The sequence below is a fragment of the Arachis hypogaea genome, chromosome 12, assembly GCF_003086295.3.
Source record: "Arachis hypogaea cultivar Tifrunner chromosome 12, arahy.Tifrunner.gnm2.J5K5, whole genome shotgun sequence".
Taxonomy (NCBI): domain Eukaryota; kingdom Viridiplantae; phylum Streptophyta; class Magnoliopsida; order Fabales; family Fabaceae; genus Arachis; species Arachis hypogaea.
In genome coordinates this window covers 14,018,167-14,036,725 of record NC_092047.1, presented here as the reverse complement: position 1 = coordinate 14,036,725, position 18,559 = coordinate 14,018,167, and the positions used below count along the sequence as shown (strand labels likewise).

The 18,559-nt window shown below is 33.0% G+C and overlaps 1 protein-coding gene across 1 annotated transcript; it reads left to right on the top strand.

The window, feature by feature from the left end:
• The first annotated feature begins 11,175 nt into the window (after nt 1-11,175).
• On the top strand, nt 11,176-13,781 carry LOC112729727 (uncharacterized). Its single transcript, XM_025779883.2, has 3 exons — nt 11,176-11,305; nt 11,726-12,778; nt 12,880-13,781. The coding sequence occupies exons 1-3, from the start codon at nt 11,176-11,178 to the stop codon at nt 13,701-13,703; spliced, it is 2,007 nt and encodes a 668-aa protein (XP_025635668.1). The 3' UTR covers nt 13,704-13,781.
• The last annotated feature ends 4,778 nt before the right edge of the window (nt 13,782-18,559 follow it).

The following is an 18,559-nucleotide window of genomic DNA, read 5'->3' as shown; positions in this document are numbered from 1 at the left end:
CTTTAACAATAAAGGAATGCATTCATACATACAAGGGTCATAGCCAGGGTATTAGTACTATCAAATTCACTCCAAACGATCGTTAGGTAGTTTCTGGCATTTCATTAAAGCAAATTAATTTATACAATTTGTCATTCGCCTGTTTCAATTCAAATGTCAAACTACAACTTAAACAATAATACTATGATCAGGACAATACAGACTATAGAAACAAAAAGTTGAAAGAACGCTAACAATTTCATAAGTACAACATCATTATGCAGTTTTTCAACTCGTTCGATCAACTTCAAATTGGAATTGAAATGACAAAAGCGATCATATGCAACTTCAGAATGTTGGATACTTGAACCTGCTCATCTAAACCATCTACATCGTCTTACAAGACAGGCATAATACTTTCTATTCGGATTAGCAATGCTGTTTGAGACTTGTAACGAAGCTCTTAAAACACACTCAAAAAAACGTTTGCCCGTTATATTGTCGTTGCTGTAGGAATCACTTGTAGATCTTCTACTTGTAGATGCCATGGTTAATTAGGTTGCTGAACCTAAAGGCCAAATCAAATTTCAAATTAGATAACAATTGCTTTTCTCACAAATGGAGAAGTTAATAGGTTCTCAAGTGATACATTCATAGCTTTCTTCATTAGAAAATCATATAAGTAGTTCAAGTCACTAATCTCTTTATAATATCTTATATGAAAACCAAAAACTAAGAAGCACTGAATTCAATGTCATCAAAGTTAATAAAGAGCAGTGCTTTTTAATTTGTCTTTTTACAATTGGCACATTGATATGAAAAATTTGAGTCACCAGCTTCTCTTTTAATTTTAGATTTTACTGAATTATAAATTTGTACACATTACTTTATGAAGTCACTATGAATGTAATCAAATAAAAATATACAAGAATATTTTGTCTTTGTCTATTTAAGTTAAAAAATAAAAATAAAAGAAAAAAAGGAAATGTGTGTAAATTACCACAAGGCTTAAAAAGCTACTAAAAAAAATTAAGATTTTCATCATGTGTGTGTTTGCTTTCTTTTTTTTTTTTAATTTGTACTTACTTTAGCTATTTTATCTCTTCTTGGCAAATTTATTAAATCTTATTTCTACTTTTGTTTCTAGCCCATATTTTTTTTAATAAAGAAGCAGCTTAAATATAACTCTATCTATATTTTTTTCTAATAAGTTATTAACTACAAACATAACTCTATCTCGTTCTATACCTTCTTCATTTGGTTAGGTGGCTGAATTAGAAATTAAATTTAAGAAAAATGTGTAGTATAATGTATATTTAGAATCAAAACTCAATTTTCTCTATGCTTATTCACATTAATCAAAATTACTAGATGTGTGTTATGGTGTCACTTAACATTCCACATCAGTAAATTCTAACGCTATTAATAATAGAAGTAACAGAAGAATTAACATGACTAATTTAAAATTTTTAAAAGATAAATTTAATTAAAAAAATTCAAAAATCAATTTAAAAAATAAATAATTTTTCAAAGCCTAATTTAGCTATTTATTCTAGAAAAAATATATGACCGTATGATTGCAACTTTGCAAGTGTGAAAAAATAGTTAGTAAATTAAATCGATCAACAATTTTTTGTCAGTTCCTATATCGACAAATTAAACCTATTTTATTTTATTTTTTTCTTTGAATTAAAGTAACTAAGAACGTAGGAAGTTAGGTAACAACGAGTCATAACAGTTTTCTTGCAACACATGTAGATGGTACTAAATATCTAAAACAAATTAAATATCTAATTTGAGTAATTTCTAATCACCTTGATTCCTTAAATGTTGATCTAAGGCTTCTATTAAGCAAAACTAGAGGTCACATACATCACTTTACAAGACATAAATAATAAGTCAATGTTTTGTTTACAACTTAATCAAGTTATTGATGTATATGCTTAATGCCATATAATATATGTCACGTTATTTTTCCACTACTTATTATAGATGAACACATATTATCACATGATAACGAAATTGATGGTCATTCAATGATGTACGTTTACCACAATATGTATAACATTAGTTGTGTAATTATTTTTGAATTTAAGGGGTGTATAAGGTGCATTTCTTTTTATCTTTAAGTTCTTCAGGGAACTTATATTAAAAATTAATTTTTTGCATAAATATGTAAAATTTAAATAATATTGTTTTAAATTCTAATAAAAATGATGATTTTTCAAAATGAGAATTTTAATTTGATCCTTTTAATTTCAACTCTCTATATTAAAAATCAAGTTATTATACAATCATTACTTTTTTTTTTAATACTAATATTGAACAATTGCATGATATTACTGAAAAATGAAATTAGCTAGTACATATATAATACTATTAACAAATTCCGTTATATCTAGTATTTATTTATATTTGGTGACTATTCATATGAAAATACATTTTTAAGAAAGAATTAAAAACTATTTAATAGTTTAATAATTTAATTAAACTTTTTAACATAATATATATCTCTATATCTGAATTCAAAAATGCTACTTGTCTTTTAAAATTTAGTTTTTGGTTAGTCTTTTTAAGAATTTATTATTTAATTAATTTAAATATTTATTTTTACGTATCAGTTGTTCAAAAAATTAGAGAAATTATTTATTTTTTATTTTTTCTCTCCTCTAAAAACTGAATAAAGGACAATATTTAAAATAGTATTTGGAAGAGAGATAGAGACTAAGAGACTAATATTGAGAGACAGAGTTTGAGAGACGGAGATTGAAATAAATCTCAGTATTATGTTTGGTGTAAAGTGAAAGACAAGAACTGAAATAAGAATAAAATTCTAATTTAATTTGTACAAAAAGTAAAGTTAAAATTAATTAATTGAAATTGAGATATTTTAGGTATAAAATATTATTAAAATTTTAGTCTCTATTTTCAAAAATTTCAGTCTTTATATCTCTACTTTTTGGAGATACTGAAATACTGAAATTTTAGAGAAGAAACTGAAATTTAGTATTAATCTCTAAATCAACAAATATAATACTAATTCTTAGTCTCTCAGTTTTCGTCTCAATACCTCAAAACAAACGCACCTAAAAAATACCTAATTGCACTTATCTTAATTATGATATTTATATAAAAGATATTTTTATAGAAATAAATGTGGTATACACACATAGTCCAACAATAAGGGTATGAAAGTTGTTGATAGATGAAAGCAACATGTAAGAAACTTTAATGTTAGGTGTTTTCAGTGTGAAATGTGTTGCACCAAGGTGTGAGTTAGTTTCAGTGTTTCACTTAGCTTGGTCCCTCCATGTCTCAATCCAATTCCTTAGTCACTAAGTTGACCTATCCAACCACAAAAAGCTTCTTTTAATTTCTTTTTGAAAGAAAGATATTATAACCAATAAAAGTGAATTCAATAGTCAAATTACTCAAATTAGACATTTCTCATTAGTAATAGAATTTATTAAAATATAGATTAATAATGATGTAATCAATCAAAGATAAAATTAATAATTGATATATTTTTTTTAATTTCTGAATTTAATTAACTTGTATCTTAAGTACATATTTTAAAAAAATAATAATAGAAAATTTTAATATTTTTAATGTATTCAATGTATTAAAAACATAAAAAAATAATTTTTGTAATAATTTTTATAAAATATTTTATTTTATGATATGTTTAATTTATGTCTTTAGAGTACAAGTTAGTAAAACTCAAAATTTTTTTTATAGGGAATTATATCTTTCTTAATTCTCTCTAACTTAATAAATTCTTTTCTTATTTTTTTAATCTCATTGATTCTTTTTTATTCTATTTTTTTCTCTTTTCATATATCAAACTATCTAGATTAAGCTAAGAAGTTTTTAATCTTATTTTTTGCTATTAAGATTTTATTCTTTTAATAACTGGATAGAGTTTTCAATTCGGAAACAAAATTTAAGTTTTCAAAATATTTTCAAAAATTTCAAAACAAAATTTAGGAACACATCCTAAAATAAAATTTTGATTCCAATTTTTGTAAACAACCAACAATCATAGACAAAACGAGAAAATTGAAAAAAGGGAGAAAAAATAGAAAGAATAGTAAAAAAGTTTAATTGTTTTTGTAATAATAGTATAATGGAATTTTACATTATCTTTTAGTTAGATTCTCATGTTTGTATAACTAATAAAATAGTTGTTAAATTAAACATTTTTATTGATGAGATAAAATATAATTATTTGATATTATGTAAAATTATTTACATTTGTACCAAATAAATTCATTTAATCATAAAATTCAACAAAAGCGTACTAATGAAAAATAAATAGTAGAATTATACTAAAATTATTAAACTTATTAAACCATGAGCCTTTTGCTTGTGGACAAAACCAAGGTTGAGATCAGAGGACCAGTCTCAACAAAATAAAATAAAATAAATTAATAACTTTAGAGAAAAATTAGCCTGAAATCAAAATACTGTATCATATATCAACCACCGCCATAAAGAAAAGAAAAGACAAAAAAGAGCGTTGGTAACTTCAAAAGGTGAAGGCGCGTGGGTGAAGAGAAATAGGGTAGATCACAGGAATTTTTTTCTAAAATAAAATAAAAAAACATTTTCAAAGAAAAATCAGAATCCTTTTTTTTTTTAAGAAATAAGGTTGTCGTGCCCTTCGGCAAATCTTGTTAAATTCATAAGGTTTGTTGTTTTTCTATGCGAAGTTGCGAACTTTAAATCACAACTGTTTGATTTTTAGTATTGGAAAACACTATTCTACTATATCATTATTTTTTGTATATATGTATTATACACAAATAATAATTTTAACATATAATTTTATCTCATTTGATAATTAATGACAGAGTGATGAAGAATCATGTCAAAATAAAAGTTGTAATTACAGGATTTTATAAAGAACTATATTGACAGGAGTATTATTTGAGGGTTGAAATCTGTGATGGGTTGGTAAGACAGATTAATGAGGAAGAGGCAGGAAAGTTAGAGGTAATGTCATCGCATGAGGAAGTACATGAGGCAGTATGGGATTGTGGTTTCAGTAAAGTGCCAGGCATTGATGGCTACAATATGAATTTCATAAAGAAATGTTGGGGTGAGATTGGCCAAGAGTTTACTGCAGCTATTTTGGATTTTTTCCAAAGTGCGAAGCTACCAACAGATGCTAACGTAACATGGGTGGCACTAGCTCCAAAATTTGTGGGAGCTAAGGAAATTAAAGACTTAAGGCCAATTAGTATGGTTGGCTGTGTCTATAAGGTGATATCCAAAGTCTTGGTGAGAAGAATGCAGTCAGTAATGCCAGGTTTAGTGGGAGAGACTCAGTCTGCGTTTGTAAAGGGTCGCAAAATACATGATGGTGCACTCATTGCTTGTGAGACGGTCCAATGGTTGAAGTTGCGTAAAAAGCATGCAACAATTATCAAACTAGATTTTCAGAAAGCCTACGATAGAGTGAGATGGAGCTTTGTGGATGTGGTGCTCCAAAAGATGGGTTTTGGTCTTAGATGGAAGGCATGGGTGAAGGAATGTGTGACCACAGCGTCTATGTCAGTGTTGATTAATGGCTCACCATCCAAGCCGTTCAGGATGGAGAGAGGTCTGAGACAAGGAGATCCGCTGTCTCATTTTCTGTTCGTTCTGGTTGTCGATGTCTTGTATAGGATGGTGGGCGAGGCAGTCAGGAATGGCCGCATCTCTCCACTGTTGATGGGTAGGGACAACATAGAATTGTCGCATCTCCAATTTGCAGATGACACAATTTTATTTTGCCCACGGGATACGGATACAATACTGAACTATAAGAGGCTTTTGCGTTGTTTCGAGTAGATGTCTGGCTTGAATATTAACTTTGACAAGTCAAATATGATTTTGGTTAACTGCGAGCAGGAATGGGTGACGAATATGTGTGGTTTGTTGGGATGCGCCGAAGCTACTTTACCTGTCAGGTATTTAGGAATCTCTTTAGGCGCAAACCCCCGGCTCGTGAAGACCTGGAAACCGATCATAGACAATGTGAAAGATAAGCTCAGTTTGGGGAAAGCCAAGTCCCTCAACAAAGCTGGCAAGCTGGTTCTCATAAAATCGGTCCTAAATAGTCTGCCAGTTTACTACTTAAACTTGTACAAAATGCCAAAAGCGGTGGCAAAAAAGATAATCGGGCTACAAAGAAAGTTTTTGTGGAGTAAAAAAGATGGAAATAACGGTATACCACTTGTGAAATGGGAGATGGTGCAAGCCCCGAAAAAGTTAGGCGGTTTGGGGGTGGGGGATGCGTTAATCAGGAATACGGCGCTTCTGTTCAAGTGGTGGTGGCGTTTTTTGAAGGAAGATTGTCCGCTGTGGAAGAAGGTTGTAAGTTCTTGTAATCTTTTGAACCCTTCTGTAATGATGTCAAAACAGCAATTACCGTTAAGGGGTGGCCCGTGAAAAGATAATTGTCAGCTTAATATTAAAGAGTCACATGCGAGAGATATGATGATCAGTGGATTGGCTATGGAGGTGAAAAATGGCAGACGTATTCGTTTCTAGGAGGATGATTGGCTACAAAGTGGTCCGTTGAAAGATAATTTTCCGAGACTCTTCTCTGTTTCAAATCAACAAGGATCTATCGTAGGGGATTGTGGGTTTTGGGATGGGATAGAATGGGTGTGGAACTTTCAGTGGAGGAGAGAGTTATTCCAATGGGAACTTGAGTTGCTCAATCAACTTCATGACCGGTTGCGACTAGTAAGAATGTCGCCTAGTAGAGATGATACAATTGTATGGAAATTTGATAAAACAGGTATCTATTCTACAAAATCTTTTGTGCAGGTGCTACAGAACGAGACTCTCCCAGAAGACATCACAAGCTACAGTTTCACCAGTGCCATTTGGAGAGGATTGGTTCCTCCAAGAGTAGAGCTCTTTGCGTGGTTTGTCCTAATAGGCAGGATCAACACTAAAGAGAGGCTGAGTAGGCTAGGAATCATACATCATAGCGATAACATTTGTGTTTTGTGTAAAAAAGAAATAGAATTTGTGCACCATTTGTTTCTTGGTTGTGAATTTACTTGACAGGTGTGGTGTGCTTGGTTGACGGGTACAAACAGAGCTTGGGCTATTACGGGGACTGTCAAAAAACTGTTTGAGAGTTGAATTGAAGTGCCTGATCGTAATTCTGAGAGAAAGAGGTGGTTGATAGGATTCTGTGCGGTTATCTAAAATATTTGGTTAAAAAGAAATAGCAGAATCTTCCAGAGATTGGAGACAGGTGTTGATAGAATCAAGAATAAGTCATTTCTGAGTTATAAGGAATGGTGTGGTATAGATCTATTTGGTTGTTAATGGCAATGTCAAAGATGACAAGAAATTCTACTACATAATTATGTATCTTTATTTTGATATCTTTGTTGTTTCTTATTTATGCTTGCTCCACTTTACTGTGTTGAGCTCACTTTCTTCAAAAAAAAAAAAAAATTATCTCATTTTTTGTTGTAAATTTTTAAAAAAATTTAGACAGAGACGTGATAATATCATTGCTATTGTCACGAACGGTGTTAAAATGGCTATACTTGTTGTGTGTCTAATATTTAATTCTTTAACTTTTTCTTCTCATCTAAATCAAAATATTTTTTTTAAATTAAAAATTTTGGTCATAATATATATTCTTACTGAATTGAAGAGATCAAAATCTTAAAATTTATTTAAATGATATAATTTTTCCATACTTAATTAAGAAGTTGCAGATTTGAATCTCCTATTTTTAGTAAAAAAAAATATTAAAATTTGCTGTAATTTTTTTTGTATATTTTTATAAAGTTGATAAAAAAACACGATAAATTTTATAAATTTAATTAATTAAATAAGGTTCACGACTAACTTTATGAATTTAACAAGTTTTGTTCGTGAAAAGATATCACAAATTTGTTCCCCATCTAAAGGAATGGATTCCGAAATATAATTTTAAAATGAACTTTTTTTGGAAATAATTTTTTTTTATTTCAAAAAACAAGATCATAGTGTGAACCGATAACGGAGATTCGGAAAACACAACATAGCATATGATATGATTTGACAGGAAGAATAATTACGGAAAAAAAAAAAGCAAAAAAGAAAAAGCAATTTGAAAAATAAAATAAAATAATAATATGACGAGTGTAAGAAGGTTAGGTGGGATCCACAAAACATGGCGAAGCGCGTGAATGTGGTCCCCGTTATTCTCATCGTTCAAACAAATAAAACCCGCGCGAGTTTCGGAATGCTTTTACCTTTTTTAGGATTAACGTATTATTAAATAATAGAAAAAAAGATAAATAGGTCCCTAGCCTTTTGTCCCGCGGATATTTTTGTTCTTAACTATTGAAAAATACTTTAAGTTCCTGACCTTCACAAAACTTGGACGGATCAGTCTCTCCATCCAAATGCCTCTGTCAGGGACTGATCCGTCCAAATGCTTCTATCAGGGACTGATATGTCCAAGTTTTGTGAAGGTCAGAGACTTAAAAATATTTTTCAATGGTCAGAAACGAAAATGTCCGCGGAACAAAAAGTTAATGACCTATTTATCCTTTTCTCTAAATAATATTAACTTATCCAATTTTTTTTTGGGTTATTTATAGGATACGTATGTTAAGTCTATAAATTAAAATCTTTTATTAAAATATAAAAGATTTAAAATTTAATATATTTATTAAATAAAAATATTTAAAAATTTTTATTAATAATAAATTTATTATCTTAACTAAACTATTTTTTAATAAAAAAATAGAAAATTAATATTTTTTTACTAAAAAAATAAAAGTCAAAATAATAGACTAGTTTCATGTCTAAATTATTAAGATGATGAAGTTTTTTAAAGATTTAGAAAGATAGGAGATTCAAACTCGCAACCTCTTAATTGAGTATAGAGAGTCTATGCCATTTGAGTTATTACTCATATATTCAATTAAGATGATGAAGTTTATTCTAAGAATAAAGTTATTTCACATATTATATTGTTTATAAAGGTAACTATTTTGACTATATAATTGATAATATAGTTGACAGTTTTAGTTTGGTAAAATTTAAAAAAAAATATTTGTTTTTAATTCTGTGTTTAGTAAATCAAAAAGATTTTGTATTTGTCGCTTTTAAAAAATAATAGTACTTTTAAAAATATATAAGGTGAAAATTTTTAAAATTAGCTTATACTTATCAAATTAAAAAATCTAATATAATTTTGTAGTTTAATTAATTTTCAAATTTTTTTATTTTTATATTTATGTCTATTATGATTTTTTTTAATTTTAAAAAATATTTTATCAAATATAATTGTGGTACTTGTACTTGTTGAAAGTTACTTTTAGTTTAATTTAATAAATATAGATGTTACAACTTTAAAAAAATTATCTTTTAAAAGATAATTTTTATAAATTATTTTTAATAAATAAAAACTTTACAAAATTAAACATTAATCCAACTAATATTTGCTTTTCAATTATAACTTATAAGAGTAATTACCTAAATTAGTCGTTAATATTTTAAAATCGGACACTTTAGTTCTTTAAATTTTAAAATACACAAAATAGTCCTTACTCTTTAACATTTATTTTTATTAAACAATACAATTCTTCTTTATAATAGTGAATGTTGATGTAAAATATTAACTCGCACACGTAACTATTAAGTATCCACGTATATGAGTTGAACAAATCAATTTCCAAAATAAATTATAAAATAATCCTAGAATAATTTAAAAATTATCAACCGTCTTGAGAAAATTTAAAAATTTTAAAACAACCCTTTCGAATAATTTTATTAATCAAAATAATAAAATATTATTAAAAAATATATAATAAATAATAAATATAAAAAAAATAATAAATATATATTAAAAATAATTTTATTTATTAATATTAAAATATTATAAAAAATAATATTATTTAATTATTAATCTATCATATTTATATCAAAGTGATATAAAAATTATAATAATAATAACAACTAATTTTTAAAAAATATGAGAGATTTTTATAATTTATGTATATGAGACAAAAAAAAAAAATCCCTAATTTAAAAGAGAAACCATGTTAAAGAGTGAAAACCATGTTGGACATTACAATCAGATGTATTCATCATATGAGTCTTTATAATAATAATTGCTAAAAGTGGGGGGTTTTTAAGTCGCTAGTCTAAGCGTACGGCTCAATTTTATGGATATTGGGCCAATGTGCGTGCTATGCCTGGATATGAATTTGTGGGGAGTTAGATAAATATGTAGGACAGTTCTTTTGTCAGTGCGATAAAGAGGAATTCGGAGGGTGCGTGTTCTTTGTAATGAGTTTTTTAGTCACTAATCGCAGGGTCCGATTAGTGTGGGAAGGAAAAAATTTTGTGGCCTTGAAATCGGACCCTTCGATTTCTTTAGTGGGTTGCATATCGTACGGTCCGATTTCTAAGTGGAGGAGTTGCATCGAGGGACAAAGTAATCGGACCCTACGTTTTCTTGAAGAGTATTGGAACACGGATGGTCCGAGTTGGCTTCCTTTTTTTTTTTTTAAAGAACATTTCAGTTTAACCTAGTCGAAGGGTGTGAGTTCGTCAAGGTTGCTTATATAAAAGAGTGAAGTAAAGTGGTGGGAGCTTAGTGCCGTCTTCGTCCTTCGTGAACGGCTGCTTGTTCTCTTCTTCTTGCTGGGTTTTTTCAGTTTTGCTTTTAAAAACTTAGTTGTTAAGACTAAGCTTATGCTTATTTTTTGTTGAGTGAAAAAAATGAGTGATAGAGTTTTACTAAAAATATATTATTTTGGTCAGATTTTGTTACAAACGAGTGAAGGAGTGAAATTTATTTGTGAAAATCCACTAGATATTGTTATTCCTTTTATTATCTCATTTGAAGAACTCAAAGGTGTAATCTATGAAAAGATTAATTCTGAGAGGGCAAGAAAGATATCCTGTATTCTATATAGATATCCTGTACCGGTGTTTGGTGGGTTCATTCAGTATGAAACCAAATATGTGACGGACGAAGCAAGCATGCAGGATATGCTTTCAATGTATATTGGAAATCGGTCTCAGATCTCGTTCCTCGAGTTGTATGTTGAGTTTGAACAATCTGAGGCTGACCGGAATATTCTACGGGAAGAGTATAATAGTGACAGTGAAGAAGAGTTCGAAAGCAACTACGAATTTGTTGGTCCAGATGGAGATGAAGATCAAGGCGACGGAACCATGGCCCCAGATGTGACAGAAGTGACAAATGCACTCGCAAACGAAGTGCCGTTTGAGGAGCCATCATTCATGCGAGCGTTGGACTTGGAAGCCATGCATGCACTAGAATTTCCGGAATATATGACTGCAGGTAACGTAATCGTGGTGTTAGTGTTTTTTTGGGTGTCATGGATTTAGTAATTAATAATTTACTTTTTTTTAACCATTATTAGTAATTATTCATGCGTTAATTTAGTTTTGAATAATTTAAATAATAATTAAATTCTCTATAATGTGGTTACATGCGTTAAAATGCGTGAGTCACTGGACATTATTATTTGAACAGCTTCGAAGCATGAAACGGTTTAGAGTCCGTGAATCGGACCGGACCGGTCCGGTTTGTGTGGTTTATCGGTCCGGTTCGGTTGGTTTACCGGTTAAACCGGGCGGTCCGGTCTAATTTTTACATTTGCCCTGGATGTTCTTATTTTGTTTAGAGTGACATAATAACATGTTGCCAAATCTGGATTTATATCGTACTAGTTGCAGTGAAATTTGATTTTCCTTTTAGAATTGGTTTTTAAATACTTGTGGATTAATGAAATTTTTTCAATGGTGGTTGTCGCAGCAGAGGTTCCTATTGTCGCAGATGGTGAATTTGCCATCGGTATGGAGTTCAGTTCCAGGGAAGCTGTTATTAAGGCGGTAAAAGAGTATACGATACGACGAAGCGTAGACTACCGGGTGTATGAGTCTGAGCCGTTGACATTTTATGCCAAATGTACACAGTATGGGTCAGGGTGTGATTGGGTTATCAGGGTTAGCTTGATCAGCAGGAAGTACTGTTGGGTTATAAGGAGGTATAATGGTAGCCACACCTGTACCAGAGCCACCATTTCACAGGACCATTCGAAGCTGGATTCTATCACAATTGCAGAAGCAATAAAGCCACTGGTTGAGGCTGACCCCTCCATAAAGGTAAAATCAGTTATAGCAGAGGTGCAATCGAAGTTCAACTACACGGTGAGTTACCGGAAAGCATGGTTGGCTAAGCAAAGGGCAGTAGAGAAAATATTTGGAGGTTGGGAAGCCTCTTATAAAGCGTTACCTATATGGATGGAGGCCATGTGTCACAAGGAGCCATCTGCTGTCATCCATTTTGAGACTATGCCTGCATATCAAGGCGATGACTTGGTGGGTGATATTCGGGTTCTGCATCGTGTATTTTGGAGTTATTACCCTTGTATTAGGGCATTCAGACATTGTAAGCCGATTGTCCAGGTGGATGGGACGCACCTGTACGGAAAGTATAAGGGTTGTTTGCTTGTGGCAGTTTCACAGGATGACAACAACAATATCGTCCCGATTGCGTTTGCTATTGTGGAGGGAGAGACTTCTGATGCTTGGCATTTTTTCCTTAGTAACATGCGTCAACATGTTGTAACTCGGGATGGGGTCGGTCTAATATCGGACCGGCACGAGTCCATTAATGCAGCTGTGGAACGCAGTAACGGAGCTTGGTCACCTCCAAGAGCTTTTCATATGTTTTGCATCAGGCATATAGAGTCGAATTTTCTGAGAAAGTTCAAGGCCCCATACCTCCAAAAGTTGGTCGTCAACATCGGTAATAATTTATTCAATTTAAGCAAATAATTAACAATATCTTCCTTAAATAATTCTTTTTGACCTCCATTACTTTTCTCTGTATATGTTGTGATATACCAGGATATTCAAGGACGGTCCGGGAGTACGAAGTGCGTTACCAGCGGTTACGGGAACGTGGCGAAGCGTACACAAACTGGTTAAACCGAATTCCTCGCGAACAGTACGCATTGGCCTTCGATGGTGGGTACAGATGGGGTCACATGACGACGAATCTAGTGGAGTGCATCAATTCAGTTTTGAAGGGTGCACGCAATCTCCCGATTACTGCTCTTGTGAAGGCAACATTCTACAGACTAAACGAGTTGTTCACCCGGAAAAGAGCGGAGGCGGAAGCCCGGATCAATGCTGGCCATATGTTTTCTGATGTCGTGACCTCGAAGTTGCATGCAAACCAACTTGCATCAGGAAACATCCAGATTAGTTGCTTTGATCGCCAGAATGAGGTGTTTGAGGTTCGCGAGATGCCGAGCGGTATGGAGTTTGCAGTTGATCTACGTGGCATGCGATGTGACTGTGGTGAGTTCCAGGTGGACCGGCTCCCGTGCAGACATGTGTTCGCATGTTGTGCCAATCAGCAGCTTGATTGGCAACTATATGTGCATGATGTGTATAAGATGGACCAAGTACGGCGGGTGTACCGAGCACGGTTTCGGCCACTAGGCAACCCTACAACATGGCCAGCTTATAATGGACCTCGGTTCATACCAAATCCGTACTTGAGACGGGTCACGAAAGGTCGCCCCAGGATGACGCGCTTTCTGAATGAGATGGACACGCGGATGTTACGTCGTCCCAGGCGATGTACGCTGTGTGGGGCTGAGGGACATAGTCGTAGCAGATGCCGTCAGGTAGCTGGTTCAAATACCAATAGAGATGCCCCCTAGGTTCATAGTTTTAAAATGTTATTGTATAATATAACCTGAATGAGCCATCTGAGTTATGACATATTCATGTAACTGCTATATGTAAGCTTATAAATTAAAACATGACCTGCTATATGTAAGCTATTAAATTAAAACATGACCTGCCATATTAGTAAGCTTATAAATTAGAACATGACCTGCTATATGTAAGCTTATAAATTAAAACATGACCTGCTATATGTAACCTCACAAATTATGACAATCTAGTATTATCAAATAATTGTAGCATTATATAATATGATGCTTGATACACGAGTCCAGCAATATCTGTCTGAGCATATTAAGTTGCTTACAACATGATGATAAGAAACATGCAATATAATTATGCCATAGTCCAACTAATTAATACATAATGTCCAACACATACAAATTACTAAATACATAATCCAACACATACAAATTACTCTAACCATAACTCCACAACTACTTTCTCATCGCCCACTTTACATCCTTCACAAAGTTCTTGCATTTCTTGGCCGCTTTTTTGAAGATAGAAGGAGTGAAGCGATTGGCACTCCGACGTGGCGGATCAATCCTCAGATTGTAACCTTTGACGTTGTCCTCTGGAGTGTCTGCCTGACCTGTATATAATTATGAGTTAACAAGTATGTACAGCACATTACATATTCATTATCAACATGGATACCACAATTAAAGAAGGATAACACACTCAAGCATATGCCATGTAAGAAAAAAAATAAAAAACTAGTCGAACATATAAAGCAAAATAGTTAACATACTACCATCATTGCGAGATTCTTCATCCTCATCGAACTCTTCAATTTCATCATCCTCACCATCACCCTCGTGATCTGGGTCGTCTACTAGATAAGCATCGGTTTCTTGTTCGAGTGTCTCAGTGTCTTCCTCAATGAGTCCCATGTTAAGACGGTTAGGATTCTGAGTATTGGTCACACCGCGTCCACCCTCACTTCTACTAGAGTCATCAACAGATACGAACCCCCCGGAAGCAACGGATGAGGTATGGCCTGGATACCTCGCATCCAACGAATACCTGCCTGGCATGAACTCAGGCTGATGGCCATATTGTGATTGTGCAGCATCCGCAGCCATGAACCCAAGCAACTGGCTAAAAGAACCTCCTTCGCCTGTCTCAAACTGTGACATACCCCAATATTGTTGCTGCATTGGAAATGATGGGGTGAACTGTGTCTGAGGTACAAACGGATTTGAGGACTGAGGTTGTTCATGTGGAAGCGGATTTGGAGGTGAAATATGTGGATGCTGTTCTTCGTTGTCCTCATCCATATCCTGACTACCTTCATCGGTATCCTCATTACCCTCATCCATATCCTGACTACCTTCATCGGTATCCTCATTACCTTCATCCATTATCCTCATTACCCGCACCCATATCCTCATTACCCACATCATCTTCACCCACAAGATTCGACAAGCATAAGTGGTTCCGAAATTTTGATCGGTACCAGGTCATGTAACTATCCAATGGATGCTGTGAAGGGATGGGAACCTCAGAAAGAATATAGTGATACCTATTTGTCCAATGCATCACCCAAACTGAATGAGTCGGTGCCGTGGCCCAGTTAAGATTCTTCGGACCAGTCAGAACCTCCCCATGCGCCTTATCCAGATTCTGCTCCTCAGCAGGTACTCCCTGAACGAAACCAAACTGGCGCCTGATCCTATCGGTGGCGTGCCACTCGATACATTCAAATGACACCAACGGAACTGTGGCGCTCCATACAACCGATTGCATGTAAATTTCAGGAGGAATTATGTTCGGATCGACACGATCCACAGCATACGCAACCCAGACAAACTGGAAAATTAAAGGAAACTCATGATTAGAACCCACAATTCAAAGAACAATGTAAATTTCAGGATATAGTTTTATCGAAGACCCTAAACCCGAAACTATAACTTCTTTAATCAAAACGCACCTGGCCTTCCTGAAGTTCATCAAAGGCCTTCCTAAAGTGATCGAGCTTCAGATATCTATATCGTCGGTCACTACGCTCCCAGTTACGCCACCTAATATGTTATTTTCAATTAGCACAACTGAATCTTAATTATCAATAAACAGGTACATTGTAGCATAATATTACCTATTTGCTAGTGGAAAGCTGCGGGGTTCTCTAGGAAGCGGTGATAGATATGGCAGTCGGATCCAAGCCCAACCGAGCAGAAGTGTTAGTGGTCCATCTATTTCCTTACAGTTATAGCGAGATGCCCTACATAGGGCCCTGTAAAGGTGTGCTAGGCAGGCGGATCCCCAGCTATACTGTCCAATACTGACAAAATCACGAAGCAAGGGTAGAAACTTCCAGTGCACGCCTGCCCCAGACTTATCCCCAAACAATATCGTCCCAATCAGCAACATAATGTAGCACCTCACATACCTTTGTATACTGATTTCATCGGTCAATTCTAAATTCTCTTTTAAATTCCGCAACCAGGTCAGTTTTATGCAGCTAGATCTACAGTCCTCCTTACGCGGTGCAACGCCAAATTGAAGCAAACACTCCGCCTCCATGGCTTCAAAGCTACTCATTGTCATTCCTGTAACCGGAAGACCATCTGTGGGGAGACCAAGAATTAGAGCCACATCTTCAAGAGTCACCGAACATTCACCAATGGGAAGGTGGAACGTATGTGTGTCAGGGTGCCAACGCTCGATTAGAGCATTTACCAATGCTTTTTGACACTGCACTATCCCAATCTGAGAGACATGATAGAAACCGGTAACTCGTAGATGCTCCTCTACCCTATCGTTGTACCGATCCGGAGGAAGTGGGTGGTTACATGTCAACATTCGTAATTTCTACAGACAAAAAAAAAAACAAATTACTTGTCAGATAAACAACAACAACTACTAACCTACCTTTGTCAATCACTTTACTGAATCCTAATATAACTAATTATTCTAACTTGTAAAATTATTTAATTAATCCTTAAAAATATTCACAACTGCAAATAAAAATCATTACTAATACATATATTCCTAATCAAAATTCTCAACCATATTATAACATCTTGAAATTTATTTAATATCAACGACTCATTTGTTAAACATTTTTCCCTCAATAATATAAAATAATAACAACCAGTATATGCCATCACTCATATTCTAACAACAATAATAATTAACTTGCTAACAATAATTACGACAATTAAATAAATTTATATATTCTCATAATAAAAAATTTAACATGCCTTAATTAGAATAATCATAGTAATCATTCAACATTAACACTATCTCACAATAACAATAACATTAACATGAACTTCTCCGTCAGTAACAATTATAGTTAAATGTTTAAAAAAACATTCAAATACTAACGTTCCTTCCCACTACAATTATACTAAAATTTAATTATAAATTAAAATAAAAACTACATTCCACACTTAGTTAATATAATAAGTAAGCTTTTCCTATTGACTTCTCTTTTTTAATTTCATTGGCAGTCTTCGGACTACAATAACAATAACAAATTTCACTACATTAATTTTTATAACTAAAAATCTGTAAACATTTTCTGAAAAAATCTAACAAATTTTGAAAAATTAGTAATAATTATTCTATTTTTATTCTTTAATTGCATTTTTCATAACAACCATAATAATTAATTTTTTAGCATTAATAAGTATAAATATAAATATAATAAATTAATAAAATTTAAAAAATTTTAAAAAAACTTACATAATCAGGATCACTGAGATAATGGATAATGTGAAGCTCAGATCGATCATCTTTGATTTTGTATTTTTTTGGCATGGTTCTTGCTCTTCCACCATGCAAAGCAAGCAGAGAAAGGGAGAACATGGATGACCCTGAGAGCGAAATGTGAGAGAGACTGAATTGAATTCGGATGGAGAGAGAGAGCTGTGAGGGGTCTTTGTTGCTCTCTGTGGCACCGTTCGGGGTACAGCGTGAGCGCGCCGCGTGTCAACCCTTCCAACAACTCGGACCGTGCGATAGGGTGGGGAGAAATCGGACGGTCCGTGATGCATGGCGTTTTTGTTGGGTCCGAGTTGCAGGCTTCACTTCACCAACTTCACTCAACTCGGACCGTGCGTTTTGCAGTTTGAACACGGAGGGTCCGAGTACTTCGTCCCTGACATCACATTTTGGTGAAGCTCCTCCCACCCCCATATCAGAGTTCTCCACCTTCCTAGGCTCCATATGTAAATTATAAAGCGCTAAGCGTACTTATATTAGAATTATTTTTAATGATATTAGAATTATTTTTAAATCGCAAATTTTAAAATAAAAAATATAAATAAACATGCATATATTAGTTTAAATTGACGTATTCATATTTTTTTAAATTAAAAATTTTAAATAAATGTACCTGTATTATTTTAAATTAGTGTAATAGTATATTTTAAATTAATGTATTTGTATTTTTAAATTAAAAATTTTAAATAAACATACTTGTATTTTTTTTAAATTAACGTATTCATATTTTTTAAAATTAAAATTTTTAAATAAATGTATTGTTGTTAATTTCATACTTGTATAATTAGTAAATATTAGATAAATATATTGTTGCTAATTTTAAATTTGTATAGTAATACAAAGAGGAAAAAAAAAAGGGTGTGACATCAGAGAGGCTTAAGAAGGGAGAAAAGGCCCTAACGAAAATGTGTATAATGTGAGTCTTTCTCTTTGACTTCGTATCTTTTCTCTCTGTGCACTCTTTCTAAAATTCCCAAATTCTAACTTCAATTCCCTTTCGCAGGTGAACCTGGACTCCGCTCATTGATTTCTTCATTCTTTCATACAATTCTTCTCATCATACTCTAAATTACTAGGATTATTCCTTTTCATTACT